The sequence below is a fragment of the Bombus vancouverensis genome, chromosome 13, assembly GCF_051014615.1.
Source record: "Bombus vancouverensis nearcticus chromosome 13, iyBomVanc1_principal, whole genome shotgun sequence".
Classification (NCBI taxonomy): Eukaryota; Metazoa; Arthropoda; class Insecta; order Hymenoptera; family Apidae; genus Bombus; species Bombus vancouverensis.
Window position 1 is genome coordinate 5,185,569 of NC_134923.1, and position 17,919 is coordinate 5,203,487.

General features: G+C 31.9%; 3 protein-coding genes across 5 annotated transcripts; all 3 read right to left on the reverse strand.

Moving 5' to 3' along the window:
• Positions 1-967: 967 nt before the first annotated feature.
• LOC117163953 (uncharacterized) lies at positions 968-9,439 on the reverse strand. Its single transcript, XM_033346709.2, has 10 exons — positions 9,045-9,439; positions 7,703-7,867; positions 6,461-6,625; positions 6,227-6,397; positions 5,966-6,074; positions 4,702-4,858; positions 4,492-4,624; positions 3,485-3,658; positions 2,581-2,892; positions 968-1,914 (listed from the first exon to the last, which is right to left on the reverse strand). Exons 1-10 carry the CDS (start codon positions 9,124-9,126, stop codon positions 1,652-1,654), a joined length of 1,731 nt encoding a protein of 576 aa, XP_033202600.1. The 5' UTR covers positions 9,127-9,439; the 3' UTR covers positions 968-1,651.
• A 369-nt stretch (positions 9,440-9,808) lies between these two features.
• On the reverse strand, positions 9,809-14,644 carry mus304 (mutagen-sensitive 304). 2 transcript variants are annotated; one of them, XM_033346688.2, is made up of 14 exons: positions 14,500-14,644; positions 13,977-14,428; positions 13,624-13,906; positions 13,311-13,555; positions 13,108-13,235; positions 12,933-13,033; positions 12,705-12,845; positions 12,492-12,637; positions 12,007-12,417; positions 11,833-11,921; positions 11,605-11,741; positions 11,486-11,527; positions 10,856-11,413; positions 9,809-10,424 (listed from the first exon to the last, which is right to left on the reverse strand). In XM_033346688.2, exons 2-14 carry the CDS (start codon positions 14,193-14,195, stop codon positions 10,201-10,203), a joined length of 2,724 nt encoding a protein of 907 aa, XP_033202579.1. In that variant the 5' UTR covers positions 14,196-14,428; positions 14,500-14,644; the 3' UTR covers positions 9,809-10,200. The 2 variants fall into 2 exon arrangements, with proteins under 2 accessions (XP_033202579.1, XP_033202586.1); XM_033346695.2 differs by having other exon boundaries at positions 13,977-14,642.
• A 1,314-nt stretch (positions 14,645-15,958) lies between these two features.
• Positions 15,959-17,689, reverse strand: Sod1 (superoxide dismutase 1). Of its 2 annotated transcripts, none has more exons than XM_033346783.2 (5): positions 17,538-17,689; positions 17,303-17,422; positions 17,119-17,215; positions 16,413-16,600; positions 15,959-16,242 (listed from the first exon to the last, which is right to left on the reverse strand). In XM_033346783.2, exons 2-5 carry the CDS (start codon positions 17,363-17,365, stop codon positions 16,135-16,137), a joined length of 456 nt encoding a protein of 151 aa, XP_033202674.1. In that variant the 5' UTR covers positions 17,366-17,422; positions 17,538-17,689; the 3' UTR covers positions 15,959-16,134. The 2 variants fall into 2 exon arrangements, with proteins under 2 accessions (XP_033202674.1, XP_033202668.1); XM_033346777.2 differs by having other exon boundaries at positions 17,303-17,431; positions 17,538-17,685.
• Positions 17,690-17,919: the final 230 nt, after the last annotated feature.

Consider the following 17,919-nt stretch of genomic DNA (forward strand, 5'->3'; position numbering starts at 1 on the left):
CCTCCATCCCAGTTGAAACGGTACGGCGTGTCCACGATTTCCGGTCGTGGGTGTGCAACTTGGGCCAAAGAGTTTTCGTTTCCGGTGCGGTCCTGCGGCGTTTCGCATAAATCGATACGGTGACCAGATAAGCCAAAGGCAGCCAAGTTGAAGGGTCGGATTCACGAACACAGGGCGGCTGCAAAGCCACCCCCGCGTGTCGTTTCGTTATCTGACGCTTAATTACAGTCCACCGAACTGTCGTTCCGCCCCTTCGACTAAGTTAAATTCGGGTCTCGCGTTCCGCCATGAAAGGGCGACCGTGTGAGTTTGTAAAAATAGAGGGTAGCGTTATCCGGCGCTTAGGGGCGGAATCAATGGGAAAACGACGTGCAATTAAGGTGTATTTTAAAATTCTTCCCGACTTTACAGAAGATAGTATTCATTGATGGTAATGAAACCGTATAGATCGACGAAGATTGGTTAATTTGATCGACAGATTAGAAGAAATTAACGCTTTATCGACGATTCGTTTTTATTCTGATCAATGATTTTTTTTTCTTTAATTCTTCAGAATATTGTGATTGAAAAATTCTAAATTCTAAATTCTATCGATTTTTTTGTTAGGTTTTCAAGATTATGAGAAACGTTTTCTATTGCCAATTCTTCGTCCCTTGTTATAGCTACAATTAAACGCTCTGCTAAATTTAAAATGAAACGAGGGATACGTCAACGTCACTCAAGAGCTCCGTGTTTATCTGTAACGACTAATTGATAGATAATTAATTATGAAAATTTGGACAATATACTTTGAGAGAGGAAAGTTTTATTTTGTAAAACTTTATTCACATTTTTACAAAAATATTTTTGTTTCAAAAAAGTGTGAAGATTGGAAAATCTGACAGACAAATTTTAAGAGTATTTCATTAATAATCGAAACGCTAAGACGATGCGATTCGGAGAGTATTTAACAATAAGCGTGTAGAAATTAAATAGAATTAATATTTATTCCGCACCTTTGTTTGTTTAACAACTCTTTAGTTCTAACAAATATTATTACTATATACAGTACGTTAATCTAATTTGCAAGAAATATCGATAAACCGTGTTTCCCTAATTTTCTAACCTTTGACACTGATACATCAATATTTAATAATCATCGAGCCTCCTACGAAACAAAATGTCAATGAAGCATAAATCTTCCAATTGACATAAGTAGATCGATCTTACGAAATCACACAGCTAAATATAGCATTTACATTATAGCTTCCTTTTAGGAAAAAAGCTCCACCAGATAGGGCACATCTATCCGCGATATTACAAAATAATATATTTATAACCACATACGTATAATATATTTAGGTACACGGTAAAGATTGATAATTTCATTGTTAAAATAATAAAAAAAAAAAACAGTGGAAAATGTATTTAATACTTTACAGTAATATTAATTACGGCATTCGCTTGTTAAGTTTCTTATTAAATATACAGTAACTAGTCCATTTAAACACACACAAAAAATGTAATATTTTTCTTTGTCCTAAATACAGCCACGACTCATAGAAACGTCAAAATAAATTTCTATGATTCTGTCCCTTTGCGACAACCCGTTTCCTATGACTTTCATTTCCCTCATAATGAAACCAAGAAACCCTTTATATATGAAAGTTTCTTACGTTTCGTCGTTCTCGCTAGGTCTAGCTAACGTGAAATCCAAGATCTCGTCGGATGTTAAAAATCGAACGTCGCTGTCCTCCGAAAGCGCTGATCCATTCGTTCCACGTTTGTATGTTTTTCTTCGTCTGAGAATGATGATCGCGACCATTAGCGAGATGAATACTCCCGTCATGATTCCAACCACCACAGCGATAATCCCTGACAAGCTGAATTTCGAACTTCGTTTCTTCTCTAAATCTTGTCTCTTTACGTCCAAATCTGCCGAAAAGAACGCTCATTTTGATTATCGTTAAACCTTCTCTTTATTTTATTGATTTTTGAAAAGATAATTTCTAATCTCGATTCGGGATACTTTTGATTTACTTTGGCAAACCCTCGTTTCACTAATAAACAGATAGAACAAAATATACCGACAGTCAAACTACGATTTCTTCAAACAACTAAATACCCGAATTAAATAATTATTAGAACATGTATATATATTTATAAGAAACTTAAATGTATAAGTGTAAACAAAAATATAATATAAATAAATATAATACAAAAATATACAATAAACTATTCGTAGTAATATTCAAAATCGAATATAATTTAAAATTAATTACGTTCACAAAGATATAGATTTGCATAGAAATCCACGATCTAATAATTATTATATAACAAAAAATGAAAGAAAGCTCACAATGACCAACGCATACACAAAACACGAACAAACCAACGACTCTGATCAAACCATCGTGGTACGATAAAACTGAAACACAATGCAAGGTTCAAACACAGTCGTTACTGAGCCAACTTTCTCAATTCCTCCCTCTCTGTCACGAAAATCAAAAATCCATTCAAATTTTCAGACAAAAGGAACTCGTTGCTCAATGAGACACTAGTGAAACTTTCATAATGAAACATGAACAGAATTCGTGTTACCAAGTATCTCGTTCTCCGAAGTGTATCTCTCAGTGACGATCGTGGTGGACCGAACAATCGGTGTCTCCGTACTTTTCGTTGGTTTTTCAATTTTCCGCCTTGTCGTGGTCGAAATTGCCATCATCGTGGTGCTCGTCGACGACCTCAATGTGACAGGATCGATATCATCCTTTGGATTTATCGAGAAACCTGTCCTCACTGTCGCCATATCGATCACTGTGCTCTTTTCCGCAGGTGGAACCGAAACTGCCGCCCCTTCGTGATTCGGAATCGTAGATTGCTCGATAGTCGTGGTCGCTTCATCGGTGTACGCTACGAATTAAAAGGCTCACGTTAGAGTAAACACGAAAGAGCAGCTTAATTGCAATCTGAATCAATTCGTTAAAATGAGGGAATTTTTTTTAATCCATTCGAAACCGATGACACACAGCAACGAACAGCAGAAAGTTTAAAGTTTGCTGATTAGTTACATAATCGTGCATAATGATTTATATTGTTCAATATCGTACTGCGTAGTAAGCAAAATTTTGACACAATTAATAATTAAATTCGATCGATCAATCATAATTATTATATAGCTGAAATAATCCTTATTTCGCTCTAAATTCAAATAATCCTTTTAGAAACCTTAACAGAGAAACCTATTTTGAAATAAACCTCACAGATCTTTACTATTTAACATTCTGTTATAGAGTAAAGCAAATTTTGATTTATGATTAGTTAGTAATTAAGTAACGTTGATATTAATCTTGATTATTCGTCCAAATATTGATTAAATAATTTGTTACGCGATATTGTGATCGTCGTGATTAAAATAACGCTTATTTTGTTCTAAGTAGAAAAGAATAAGGAAACTGGAAGAAAAATTAAACTTTTGAAAATCATAGTAGTTTAGCATACTAACCCAGAATACAATATTCCGCGTAATCCGGACAGCAGAGTGACTGTTCTTCGCAATCGAGGGTGCAGAGGCAGATTTCCGTTGGCGTGGGTGGTATCGAAGTTGTAAAATTGTATGTCAAACTATTTTTACATCTTCCGCGACAAGTTTGCTGCGCGTTCACCAGTTCGATTTGATCTAGAAACCGTTTGTTTCCAATTATCAGATATAGAGGTCAGAGGGAAAAAATTAACGTTATATTTTTCGTGTTCTATGTCGTAGAAGAATAATTTTTAAACTCAAAGTGCTGTCGATCCCCTTCGTATTTACGAAACTATCTTTTGACATTCGAATTAGATATATCTATTTTTATCATTCTCTCAAAGATACGTATATGTATATTAACGATAGATTAACGATAGATTAAATAAATTAGTAAATTAAATTGCAATATTAAGTTATGACATTGATTAAAAATAAAAATGTATTATAAAAATTATCGCTAACGTAGAAAGAAATAATGGCAAGGCAAAAAGCTTTCTTTCCCATTTCATAAGAAATACTTGGTATACTTCCCTTCAATTTTCGATATTTATGCGAAGAATCGATATTTATCGACAGATGTTTTAAATATCTCATTTCGCATTCATTTCATATTACACAAGTTTCTCGCTCTTTGTTGTAAATATTCGTTTTATTCCATAGCTCGTCATCTGCACACGTGCCAACTCCCACAAACGTTAAATGTATTTACATTTACCTAAGTATAATTATTAAAGCTAGTCTGCGCTGTGAAACAATTTATGTACATCGCCTGTATTCGCAATAAGCCAAGCGTTGATACGCGATTTCATTACGTTCTACTACTTCCGCAACTTGCCGCGTTTCTCGCCCCCGTTTTCGTCTGCTATTGTATTATACCAGCGTTTTAATTAGAAAATAACTCAAAAACGAACGAGCAACGAATTAACATCACCACGGGACATCTTCTCGTCGTGGAAAGAAAAAAATTCCATTTCTACGAATATTACCATCGTTGCTCTCGGTGACCCCCTCGGTCTCGGTTTTACTGTCGTTTCGACACTTGTCACCCTGCAAAATGGCCACATCGTCTACGGCGATGTCGCTCACGTAGCTACTCCCTCGTACACCCTCGATTATAATCTGAGAAGGAGAAAATGGGAGACCGTGAAGAAAATGAAATCGACGATTGTTTCATATCGCGTATTTCGTTGCTTCACCTGGAAACCCTTTTTAGCCTTGGGGAAATTGAAAATGCCGTGCAGCCATTGGTTTCCTTGGTTTCCTTCTTTGCTGAACATTAATCGCGGTAGAAGATCGTTTTCTTGTTTGAAGTATATGTTTAGAGCTCCCACTGTGGCGCCAAACATATGGTACCTGCAATTTTGTTGTTTTTTTTTTTTTTTTTAAAATAAAAAATGCTTACTCTCTGCAAATATTGATGGAAAAGAAAAAGTGACGTTAGTCCTAGTACTATTATTAGCAATTACTAGTATTATTAGCTAGTTATAATAACTACTATTACTAGCAAAAACTAGTCCCACTATTAGCAATTAAACAATTTCTTAAACGTAAAGTAGATGCAAGAGAATTTCTGCTTTCGATCGTATGCCGACATTCTCCTTGAGACGTTTGATAGTCTTTCTATTTATTAAAGTAAATAATATATTTTTGAAATACTCTTCGAATCTATAATAAGTGAGACATAATAAAATAAATGAAATGTATCAAATAAATGGGACACGTGAGAAAAATATGGCAACCTTGGTCGATTTTTTCCTTAATTGTTAACCAATTATTAATCAAAATGGAATATTGTAATTATTATAATCTGTTTTAAGCGTGTCCAACGATATAGACCTTGAAGAATATTCTGTATAATGGAATGGAAAACGATATACCTAGAAACATGGCTTCAATTTTTGATCTTATGCTTCAAGATTCAATAATTGAATTAAAAATGAAAATTGAATTATAACATTACTGAAACGAAAAATAAACAACATTTTCACTGTTTGATAAGAAACGACGGAAAAGAAAGATCCAACGAAATCATCATTTTCATAATATTATAGATTATGGTCGCAGGCAATTTATATTTTAATCGCAATTATTCATCGCGATAAGATATTAAATTTAAGACTTCTGAAGATTGATGCGGGACGAAGGATTAAAAGCTTCGACGTAGTAATTCAATCAAATTTTCAATAATCAAGTTTCAAATTAATAATTGAATTTCAAATTTTGTTACGCGCGCAGCAACTTAAATCCTGTTTTAAGACCTGTCGTATTAATAATTTGTTTAATAATTCCAAGTGACTAGCTAATTAACAATCAAACTAAGGGCTGTTACATTTAACAAGAGACACCTGTCGTATCTTTAATTAGAAAATGTCAAATTCACTAGCTGCAAAATTTGTCTTTTACATCAATAGTCATTTTTATTAAAAAGAAGAAAACTTTGATTGCACGAGTGTTAGTTACCAGAATGAGAAACAGCCAGAATCCGTGTACGATGCATTGTAAATGGGAGAAATGATCCTTGCGGTATCGTTTATCAGTCGACCAGTGGCTTCGATGTACAAGTAATAACCTGACAAGAGGAGCAGTTAAAATTTATATAATGATGAGCAAAAGTATTTGTATCAGCTAAATCGTACAATTCTGAATTTGATAAAAATCGCGAGTCTTTGTTAAAACAGTTGTAGATGTCAGTTTTGCTTATGTAAAAATGAAATAAATTACCATCATTCCCTGCTCCTAATGTGTGGTCGTGAGATGGTCCAGTTCCAATGTGATGACTTGTAGTCTCGAAATTATGTCGCTGCCAATCGAAATCGTGCTGGGGATCTTGTTCCCACCAACAAAGATCCGGTTTCTCGAAATCGCACTCCGTCGGAGGAGAAGCGGTAGTGTCTAATTAAAAATTAAATGCCTTTTAACGTGTATACTTCGTTTTCGAGGAAAAATTATCAATACCTCGACAATAAGGCACTGTGCCATTCCACTGTTTTCCATTGCAATAAATCTCGGGCGAACCAATTAATGCGTGTCCAGGCTCGCAAAAGTATAATAATATCGCACCATTGTATTTAGGTGCCATCAACGCGTGTTCTGGTACTGGTGGTACAGGACACTCTGCATCTGTTAAAACAGCAATAACAAGTATGAGAAGAACTTCAGAATGTTAATTAACTATTGCCAATTACTATTGAGCACAACAAAAGTAACGTATAATAAGGAAAAAAATATTTTGATTTATTTTATCAATCGAAAATAACGTTTGAATGTTATCGTGATAACTAAAGAATATATTTGAAAATTATATATAAAATGATTGATTATTTATTCTTTAAGTTTCTATGATGCAATCAACATTTCGGTAAGAAAGCAGTCGGTCGAGATTAAAGAATCGTGAAATTAAAGAAAAATGTTTCTCGATATGATTGAACAAAGTGATATTTAATTACAATATTTGTTGAAAGAACGCTTAAAATGAAAATGATTAGATATTAACAGACTATTAATTGCTTTAATTGGAGTTAAAAGAGTACTAATTGGATCTTATATAAAATTAAATTCCCAGAATTCTGCTATTACTTTCTTTCCATTTTTATTTTACTTCCTCGTTTCACTCTACTTTTAATCTGCCCTCTGGTCGTATTACGGAGAAGATTTTGAAATTTCAGTTTCATCTAATCGCGTTAATCTTTCAATTACCTTCCCCAGAATAGAAAATAGAGACATGACAAGATACAACTCTATTGAAATACGTTATTAAAAAGAGGTAAGGTAAAACAATTTCTAAAATGGAGAAGATCCCACTAAAAAAAAAAAAAACAAAGACGACCGACAGATCATGAGAAAACGTTTTCTTCATTTCAATTTTCTTCATTTTCAAAATGGTAAGTAGTGTATCTTAACTAAGATGGACAACATCGACTTATAGATAGTTCTTCACAAAACTTGTCGATTATTTTAACGATTCTTCTTCTAGAAAATTCAACGCGGAACGTCTTTCAGTTTACTTCAAAATAATTTTCTTTCAGATAATTTTAATGGACGCAGCTCGGATTCATCGAAGATATACACAGCCGGAGGAGCGTGAAATTTAATCACGTTAAAAGCACAACGTTATCCTCGGCACAAAGTTAACAAAGTGCATTTTAACTGAAATCCATTTTATAGTTTTATCAAGTGCGATTAGAAAGCCGTGCTTACTGACGCATACGGGCGTAGGTGTATCCCATTGGCCTCGAAAACAAGTTGCATACTTGTTACCTACGAGAGTGAAACCCTCGTAACAACTGAATCTGATGATTCTTCCCCTGGCCCTCTGTCGGACTCTGCCATTCGGCAGCCTCACCGGAGGACATCTGGTTGTACCTTGAAATCAGAAATCGAATTATATAGATCGTTCGTATAAAACACGTTCCACGAAGGATGTGCCATCAAATTTTATAACAAAGACCTAGACAGCACACGACGTCTTATGGATGTCCATTTTTGCGTCCATTTTAACTAGATTTACTCCTCTTGTCTTTTTTTTTTTCTTTTTCTTTTACAAACCTTACGATATGTGATATAATCTCTTGAGGTATGGTAGAAAAGAGGAAAACGGAAATTGACACTTAGAAAAAGAAAATATTACGAACGAAGTACTTCTGATTTATTCTGATATACAAATTATTGAATATTCAACATTGGCCTTTGTTGGTAATAATAATCCTCGATAAATGGCGCGCGCGTAATTTTCAATATTATACAAAGGGGGATTGAAATCGATAGGCCGGGTGAAATTGGATTTGAATTCCTGTTCAACGAGGAAACCTATCGTCTCGTTTCTTCGTCTTGCGAAGATTGTCATCAGATAACGATAGCAAGTATGTACTTTCAGTCAACAGTAATCTTTAGAAGTAAGTCACGGAAAGATTCGAAATTTTATAATCAACGAAACGTAAGAATAAACGGAATAATATGTAATCTGTATGCGGTCGAATGTTCTTTGATTTTATAAATGACTATAATACGATATAGGTTAGATAAAAGTCTCTGTTAAAAATGATGAGAAATGGAAACGAGGAAAGAGCATCGTTATTTTCCAATCGAATATTGCAACCGTCGCATCGGTTAATCTGCTTACAAAGTGGAATCTCGTTACTTCTTCATTCGTGCAAACAAAATGAAGAAAATGACACGGACTGTAAAATTGTATAACAAGGTTTGATCTCTCCCACGTTCTGCAAAAACATTATAATTATTGGAATATCTCCGAGCAATAATAAAATACAAATAAAAATCTGATTTTATCTTTCCTTCTTGTTTATTAGATTGTATTAATACTTATGTGAAATGTTCGTTCCGTTTAAGCGAATTTTTTGGAGGTTTTTTGCCTAGTTTGCATTCAATATGCTCTACATAAAGTTAAATTCCAATTTATGACTTTTTAATTTTGTGTTTTCTTCAGTAGAAGCAGTGTACCGCGTCAATTCTTTTAACAGTACTATTTTATTATAAACAATCAATCCCATAAAAGTCTTCGTAAGAGAAAATCGTTACTTACCAGTCGGACGCGTCGGAAAATAGCAAACGATGTACTGCACCAAGAAGACTAACAGAAGCGGCGCTGTGCAGAATATCTTCATTATGAGAACGCTGGCTTTTCAAGAAGGCTATTCACCGTACTCATAACTCATGAATTATATCCAAGAAAACGCGTCCTTTCTTAGCACAGCTACGTTTTTTTGTTTACCTAAATTATCATGCACACATCAACAGGAACACCACCAAAAAAGAAAAAGGAAGAAGTTGAATGGCGAACAGTGAACCGTGCGAAGAACGATCGAAGTATAAAAGCAAAGAATGTTAAGACGACACGCACTGGACGAGGAATAAAAAGTAAAATCGGTTGCTGATCGTTCTGCATCTATGAATGGAACAGGGATGCCACGTTTCGGGGGTTATTCCGCTCCGAATGGAAGGCGGGAACGTTACTTCCGTCGACACGCTGCTGCGATAATGTTCTATCTGCTTCCGGTCAGCGTTATCGGCATCGAACATTGCCAGGCCTTGAAGAGAATTCCTACAAATTGCATTTTGCGCCACAGATAAATGAATTCCGAGGGAAGAGAAACACTGACCGCCTCTGATTAGATCACGTCCTGGCGCCAGGATTCTTTTTGTTTTTCTTGAATCGACGCAACAGACGTATCTTCAACCCCATCGGAAGGGTGTTTTTCATAGATTTTTGTGACCTCAACGTTTGCGGACGGAAGATCATGGATTGAAGAAATTGGTTGAAATGTTAAGTATAGGAATTTATCTAGATTTAAGTAGTATATAAGACACTTTATTTGCATTGTAAAGTGCGTTTCAATATTATTTTCAGGGTAGCTTATGGTAAAATAATACCATATACAAGAGGTTACAATAAATCAATAGTTAAAAGATAAAAATTATATAACGATATCTGATACATGTTAACATGTAAATTATTCCTGATTGAAAAATTGTTCGTGATAAAATATTATGTGATACTGCGTCTTTTATTACAATAACGATACTTAGAACAAATTTTCATATAATTTACAAAATAATATGTACATGAAATAATAATGAATCGATGGTTCCAATATTCAAATACTTTCAGTCTTTGATATGAATATACATCCAACTGATTTTATTGTTGCAACAAATAATTAAGATTATATTGGGATTTTTCATGAATGAAACCTGATATTAAACAACGATTTAAACGTGACCAAAGCTTTGTTATAATTTTCATTCTGCTTGGGCCTCGCAGACAATGGTTGAACAAACTTTTTTTCGAAATTTGATAATATGTCTAACTCCTTTCTAGAGCTGCTTCTTTCTAATTGTTCCATTTCGGATGGCTGTGTTTTATCAGAAATGAATGTTTGTTTTATTCGATTCATAGCTTCTTCTGCAAAAAGAAGAGATTACGTTAAGATTAATAAATTAATATTTCCATAAATTAGTAATCTTTCGGAGATAAAATAAAAAGATATAATAAAAGTCCTGCAAAAGAATGAAATTCTATATAAGAATTAATAAAACTGAAATCTACTGATGACAAAAGATGAGTAACCGGCCAAACGGAAATATAAAAATTCTCGTGGTCTGACAGAACAGAGACAAAATTAAAGTGCCCGTATCGTATGATGAGAATAAAAAGAATGTAACAAGGGTATCAATGAATGAAGATGAGGTTCTAAAGTCTGTTCAACGCTGTTGATAGCTGCAACCGCAGCAATTACGTTTTGTTTATGTCTACTGCCTCGTCTCATCTCGTTGGACAGACTATAGAATTAGCATGATCGTACTTTTTCTAAAATAAAATGTATTTATACTTACGTTCGTTTTCATGGAGAACAAAATTCTTAAAGGCACTTAAATTCCTCATGAATAAATGGAATGAATCTTCAATATCTGACACTCGAATTACAAAATCCGGATCACATATCGCTACATGAGACAAGAATCTCCTTCCATCTCTCAATACCTTTGATTGTTTCTCCTTCATGATCGACCAAGCCTTCTCGTCTGAGAACTTATCTCGATATATTTCACGTATACACAATTTGCTTGGTCTTGTATTAAACAACGAATGTTTGGCACAAATAGCTTCTAAATTGCAAGAATCTTCCTTTGGCACCGGAAAATTGTCCAACTTAAAATTCCCGATAGCAGCTAGATTTGCTTCAGAACATTTGCACAGCGTTTTAATAGTAAATCTTAGTAATTTCATGCAACAATTACAAGAATTTAGATTCTCAGATCTCAGAGGAATAATATCTGTCTGTAATATATACTGTACAAATCCTAACAACACATCAGTAATGTCTATTGCGGCTAATAGATCGAAGTCATAGTTCTCCAGCTGTACTAGGAAAATTTGCAGCGGACAAGCATCTGAAACGAAAATATAGGGTGATTTATGTAATTAAATTATGATTTGTTAAGAAAAAGAAAATATTACCTTACCTGGAGTAAAGTGTAAAGAACCCTTCCAGTTGTTGATTGATTCTACAAAAATGATAACTTATTTTTCATATAAAAATTATAAATGTATGAAAATATTATTAGTACAATAAATTTCGTACGTGAATTAATACAAAGCTTCCGTAAATACATCGTGGATTTTACAAAAATCATCATTAATTTACTGACTAGTGTGTAACAGTATGGTAAAGGTCTACAAAATACTATTTCCTTAAATATCTGATAAATATATTCCATCCTGAAACATGAAATTTTAAATTAGAGAAGTACATTGTAAAATATAAAATTTTAAGAATAAAATGATAAGAAGTAAGATGTTACTTTCATACCCTTCAGAACAGTATCCAATTTTTTCATGGATATTGTAAATAATCATCATAATTGCACATAGAAGGCCACTAAATTGATGCGACCTTCTCTAAAAATAATAAAAGTTGTATATCAATAAAAACATTAATTTTCTTTAATTGCTAAAATATGTTCCATTACATAAGGTATATTACCGTGGACCCAACTAAGACAACGAACTGTAATATCATCTTAAGCATCTCAAACTCATGACTCTGTTGTTCAAACCAGGTATTATAGCAAACCATTTGACACGAGTAACGCTTATAAGATTCATCACTCTCTATGAGTAAACGAGTTTTTCCTGCAATATATTTGCTGAGGTAAGTTGATTCCATGGTTACGTATGACAACATGCCAAACACTCTTCTAGCTTCGACACCACGTTCGCATTCGTGCCATGCATTTGCAGAGCACACGCATTTCCCGTTGAGGTCAGAAGTCGAATATAAGACAGAGAAATAAATATCGTTCATATCACGAATGTCGTCATTTTTCATAGCTTGAGAGATTGTTTGTAGAACAACTACTATACTTAAGATCAGTTCCCTCGCAGTAAAAATTAACTAAAATGTAATGATAAACAAATTTTTATATTGTTTAATAAGACAGTTTAAGACGTGTATTGAAAATAATGTACTTTATTTATTATCGGTATAGTTTCCTCCGCTTCAAGTTCTGAGCTTGTTTTTCGCTGAAGAGCAGCTATTTCAGGCAAGATAAATTCCACTGATAATTTCTTATCGTCTATCATGGTCGTTACAGGTTTTACTAATTCCGGATTTTCTATAAAGGATACGAAAATGCAATTAAGATTTATCTACAGTATACTGCATTAAATAAAAAATTTTACCAAATATTCTGAATGTATCTTCTTCTTGCAAAATGGGCAAATTCCGTCTTCCAATTTTTTCTATAATTTGAATATCAACCACAGACTTCTCTGGTTGTGATGGATCATATATTAATTTCGGAATTTCTGTAAGAGGAAAATCTGCAATATGTTCTTATTAAATTTATTATTGTAAACTACAAAAATTGCACAAAGTAGTGTTTTTTCTTTAAGTTATAATCTGCTTACATGGATTCCATATTTTAGAGATATAACTGCTTTTATTAAGTGTATTAGTTTGTACAGAAGTTTCTTTAACCCTTACTGGCTTCGTAGTTACAATTGACGGTCTAAAAATAATTATATAGATATTTCATATAGATAATTATATAGATATTTTAAAAGGGACATGTTAAATATTTACCGATTCTTTGGTGAATCAAATTTGCTTCTTTTCATAGAAATATTGAGATTTATATGTGGTTCTGTTAATCTAACATTTCCATTCTCTAACAACTTACAACGTTCCATTAAGTTTCCTACTTCAAACATCTAAAACAAAAGAAGAGAATCAGAATTTATTGCATAATACAGAATTAAAAAGAAACTCATTTATAAACTACAGACTTGCAATTCAAGTTGCGTTTTCAAATGTTCCTTCTCTTTATAAATGGCATTAATTTCCATCCTATGATGATTTTCCTGTTCTTCGATAAGACGTGCTTTTTCTAATCGATCATTCTCTGCTTTTAATTGAATTTGTTGCAACTGATTCCGTAAAAATACCGCTTCTCCTTCTTTAGTTATAAAATCATCTAGCAATTTCTTATTTTCAGCTTTTAACTTCTCTAATTCCTTTGCATATTCTGATTCTAAAATTATAATACAGTAATTTGTAAAATATAGTAATTTGCCAAGAAGTAACATTCTACAATACTACCTGCAACAAGATTTTCATCCAGCTTAAATGTGGAATTATATACTTTTTTATTTATTAATTTATTCTCAAATTCTTTGTAGTCAACAGAAACTATGGTACTTATATCTTTTGAGTTTTCTATTCCTTTCCTTTCATTATTATGCTGTGATGGATATATAGATTTTGTTAATTTATGAATACTACCATTTAAATTAGGAACACCTTTACTAGTAGATGGTATGCTATTATATTTTTGTGCAAATTTTTTTTGGTCTGTATTTGGTTCACTCATGAAACTATCTTCCTAAAAATCAAATGAACATTATAAATAATTACTATAAACTGACTTAAATACAATACAATATGAACAAAACCTGTAAACAAGCCTGTGTAGCTACAAAATCCATTTCTTCAATATCTTCTTCTGCAAAATCATCCCCCCAAATATCATCTGATTTTCCAGATCTTTTATTTCTTAAATCCTTATTATTTGTAGAAACATCTACCAAACTGTCCCTTTTTATGTCATATCTTGGCCGTTTAGCAGGTACAGAGAATTCATTCTCTCTGTTACTTTCTATTCGCTTAAACATCTTAATTTGTTTAAGCTATAATATTCAGCAAGGATTTTCCTGTCAATTCTTGATATTCAATGAAAATTATTTACATGATTTGTATGGACAGTTTTATTTATTTGTAACTAATAAAATTGTTATTTGGTGCAACAATTTTTATGAGAATTACATTTTGCTCAACTTGCAATGATTCAACAAATAATTGTTATGAGATATTATTTCTTTCTTTTGAGTATTAATCCATCCTAACCCTGTAATTATTTTAAAATCAGAATAACATGAAAATCCGATAAAATTGTAACAACTTCGTTTTTCATATTACGTATCAGTTTATTATAAGAATTTGTTATATATATATATATAATAATTAGAACGATCGAAATCTATTTCAAACAAAGTGCATGACAGAACTTTGCTTTCCAAACGTGCTGAGATTCCAAAATAATGATGTAAGTGGCACGTCACTCTAATAACTGAAGAAGCATATTACCAACATAAGTATAATTTAAGTTTAATAGAGAACCAGTTTCTTTCTAGAGGTCTATAATTTAAAGTGGAGTTCGTAAGATAATTAATGCTACTTTTAAAGAACTATATATTAAAGAAATTTTATGTTATATAGTAAAACCGTTAAAATTATCAGATTTATACATGCAGTAATATCTAGGAAAAATAATAAAAATGTTTAATATAGTTCTACATTATATGCTAATATTATCAATATGTATAGAACTTTGATTTGCGAGATTAAAAAATATAATATAAAAACATTTTTATTCTGAAAATATTTTATTCTGATCATTAATCATGCTCTAATCAATTTTATTCCATATCGAATAAACAATATTGAAAGTAACATACGACTGATAAAATTGATATATGTATTTACATATAGTTATTAGAATAGAAATAGTGAGGTCGTAAGTTAAAATATTTTATGTATATATGTACATATGTATTTATATAAGTATCTTGATTTGGTATTTTTGTGCAATTTATGTTCATTATGTGAAAAGTAATAAATTATATATTTCTAGAACTTGCTTTCTATATTACATGCATACATACATATAAAGTAAAGTTCAGCCAGAAAGATAGTACATTATAATAAAATGTAGTTAGACACGCATGTGATCGTTGTTAATGATAAAGCAAAAGTACATATCTTCTCTATCATAATTTGATATGACATGATTCAAACAGAGAAAATTTCCTTTCTGATTCAAATTGTTATTTCAAATCTTGAAGTAATGTTAGTAACCTGTAGCGATCTGATTGATTTTATAATCTTACTACATATATCGATTCCATAAATTATAATCTACAATTCGTCCACGAGGAAAAGGCTAAGCACAATAGTTACTATTCTCCGTTATCAGTCGAGGACGGTGACAAAAATCGTCCTCGACCAATAGCGGCTACGAGAACACTTTGCCCTTTTTTCTCGCAGACGTATACGCATTTCTTGATTATGTAACATCTATGTAATTCGTATCTGCATGCTATTTTTCAAAAAGATTGTGTCTGACACTATAATGATAGCTTACTAAAACTACAATTTACATAGCAACAGTATCACTACAGAGAATACTGTAATTCATGTATTCTTGAGTATGTAGATCTGTTTAATTTTAAATACAACATACTACAGTATTTCTACAAGTATAATTACATTCATACAAGTATAACTTAGTTCATAAACCAAATACAATTTTTTTACATAAAGAAAAGTTAGATTTCTATGACATATGAATATACATATCAGACTTACAAATATATCATAGTGTTATAATAGTATTACTTTATTGAACCTGTACCATGGTTTACATATGTAAAAGATTTATTATACGAAATTAGGAATGCTATTTGAACTCATATTCAATCTATAATAGATGTAACATTGTGTAATTTCTAATAGTAATTTGTATTGTTTTTAATATTATAACAGAATATATATTTAGGCTGCAATTCCAACAACACCACAAGCAAGACGAGCTCCAGCATTTCCTGTTGTTTTTGATAATTCAACTCCACCTTTACCAAGGTCATCTGGATCTGCATGAACCTGTTATCAAAAAGAACAAGTTGTATACATACATATATATATATATATATATATATATATATATATATATATATATCATAGTATATATATGGTATATATATATAAATATATATATATATACCATTTAATTAATTATAGAAATTCATAAAAAGATATTACGCAATACTTACTACCAATGTTCTGCCAATAATGTTGTGTGGTCCTTGGAGCTGGATGACTTTGTCAGTTATATTGACATTAGCAACACCGCTTGCATTTGCTTCAACATTTCCTAAATCTCCAACATGACGTACTTCTGCATCAGGACCACCATGATCCTTTTTTAATGGATTGAAATGTGGCCCAGCACTTGTACAACCTATTAAATATATATAAGTAATAATATACTAAATTCCTAAAACTTCTCTATACTTCTCTATACTACTTAAATATACACAAAATTTTGTATAATAACATTCAAATAATAATTATTCATATCAAATAAATAAATTTAAGTTTTGATAAAATTAAAAATTTTAAATAATATAAGATGTTAACATTTACTTGAATGTTATTTACATATATTAATAATATTATATTAACTATATATATTAACTATATTTGAAAAAATTTTAAAAAATATTAATTATTAATGTGACAACATAAAATACTTGATAAGAAACAGAATAATTATTTAAAAATTCGCTTATTACAATCAAGTAATTTACAAATTATTACTTATTGACCTTTAAAATTATCTGTGTCATCACTACAAATTCAAGTTATTCCACTGTTTCAATTCTTTCATGAACCAGGTTATATTTGATTATCATTCAAAAGCTTTCAATAATAACTATAAAAAATAAAATAATAAAACTTCAATAGCAGTGCATTTACCGTTAGTGTTATCACCGAATTCGTGAATGTGAAAACCATGCAGTCCTTGTTTTAAACCGGTTACTTGACCCGTGACCTTGACTGGACTAGAATTGTCCTATGCAATAATTACATCATCAAAATAATAACGATAATGCAATGTGACAGAGTATTATATCGAATAGATTAAAGAAATATCATTTACCGATTGCTCGAAATAGAGAGTGCCTTTGACTTCACCCTGAAGAACACACACGGCCTTAACCATTTTCGAAAACTTTCAATTACTTCCTTGAGCGACAATCGTTTGTAAAATGTAGCTCGCCTGTAACAACTATCGTTTCGTTAAGAAATGTAATTATCGTTTTGCTGAATCACGAACGCAGATACGCTGACGTATTGTATATTGAGCACTTCGGCCGATAAAATGATGACCTTACCGTTCAGTAAGGAAATGGCGAATCACGCAAAGTTGCAATCAATGATCATCGACTGTACATAAATACTAAATACAGGAAGACCAGAGAAATTATGTGCAGTTACGCAAAAAGAGAATATAAAATAATAACAGAGTTTAAACATTACGCTCGAGATGGCGTTACATATCGATGAAGAATTTTGCATAAAATGCCGGTGACTATGAATTTTGCATAAAATGCCGGTGATTATGAATTTTGCATAAAATGCCGGTGGTTTAATTTGTATATTCTTTGTTTTGAGATACCTACGTTTTTGTGTTTGAGTAGAGTAAAAAATATTTTTTCGTTATGAAATAATACATTTTACAAAGTGAAATTACTTTTGTAATAAATTTTTGTTATG

Coding starts and splice junctions, on each gene's coding strand:
- Sod1 (XM_033346783.2), bottom strand. CDS start 17,365: ATGGTTAAGGCCGTGTGTGTTCTTCAGGGTGAAGTCAAAGGCACTCTC. Junction 17,216..17,302: donor CTCTCTATTTCGAGCAATCG/GTAAATGATATT, acceptor ATTATTGCATAG/GACAATTCTAGTCCAGTCAA. Junction 16,601..17,118: donor ATTCGGTGATAACACTAACG/GTAAATGCACTG, acceptor TATATTTAATAG/GTTGTACAAGTGCTGGGCCA.
- mus304 (XM_033346688.2), bottom strand. CDS start 14,195: ATGTTTAAGCGAATAGAAAGTAACAGAGAGAATGAATTCTCTGTACCT. Junction 12,638..12,704: donor AGATACATTCAGAATATTTG/GTAAAATTTTTT, acceptor TATCCTTTATAG/AAAATCCGGAATTAGTAAAA. Junction 11,528..11,604: donor GAAGCTTTGTATTAATTCAC/GTACGAAATTTA, acceptor TCATTTTTGTAG/AATCAATCAACAACTGGAAG.
- LOC117163953 (XM_033346709.2), bottom strand. CDS start 9,126: ATGAAGATATTCTGCACAGCGCCGCTTCTGTTAGTCTTCTTGGTGCAG. Junction 6,075..6,226: donor ATTAGGAGCAGGGAATGATG/GTAATTTATTTC, acceptor TCCTCTTGTCAG/GTTATTACTTGTACATCGAA. Junction 4,859..5,965: donor TCTGGCTGTTTCTCATTCTG/GTAACTAACACT, acceptor ACAAAATTGCAG/GTACCATATGTTTGGCGCCA.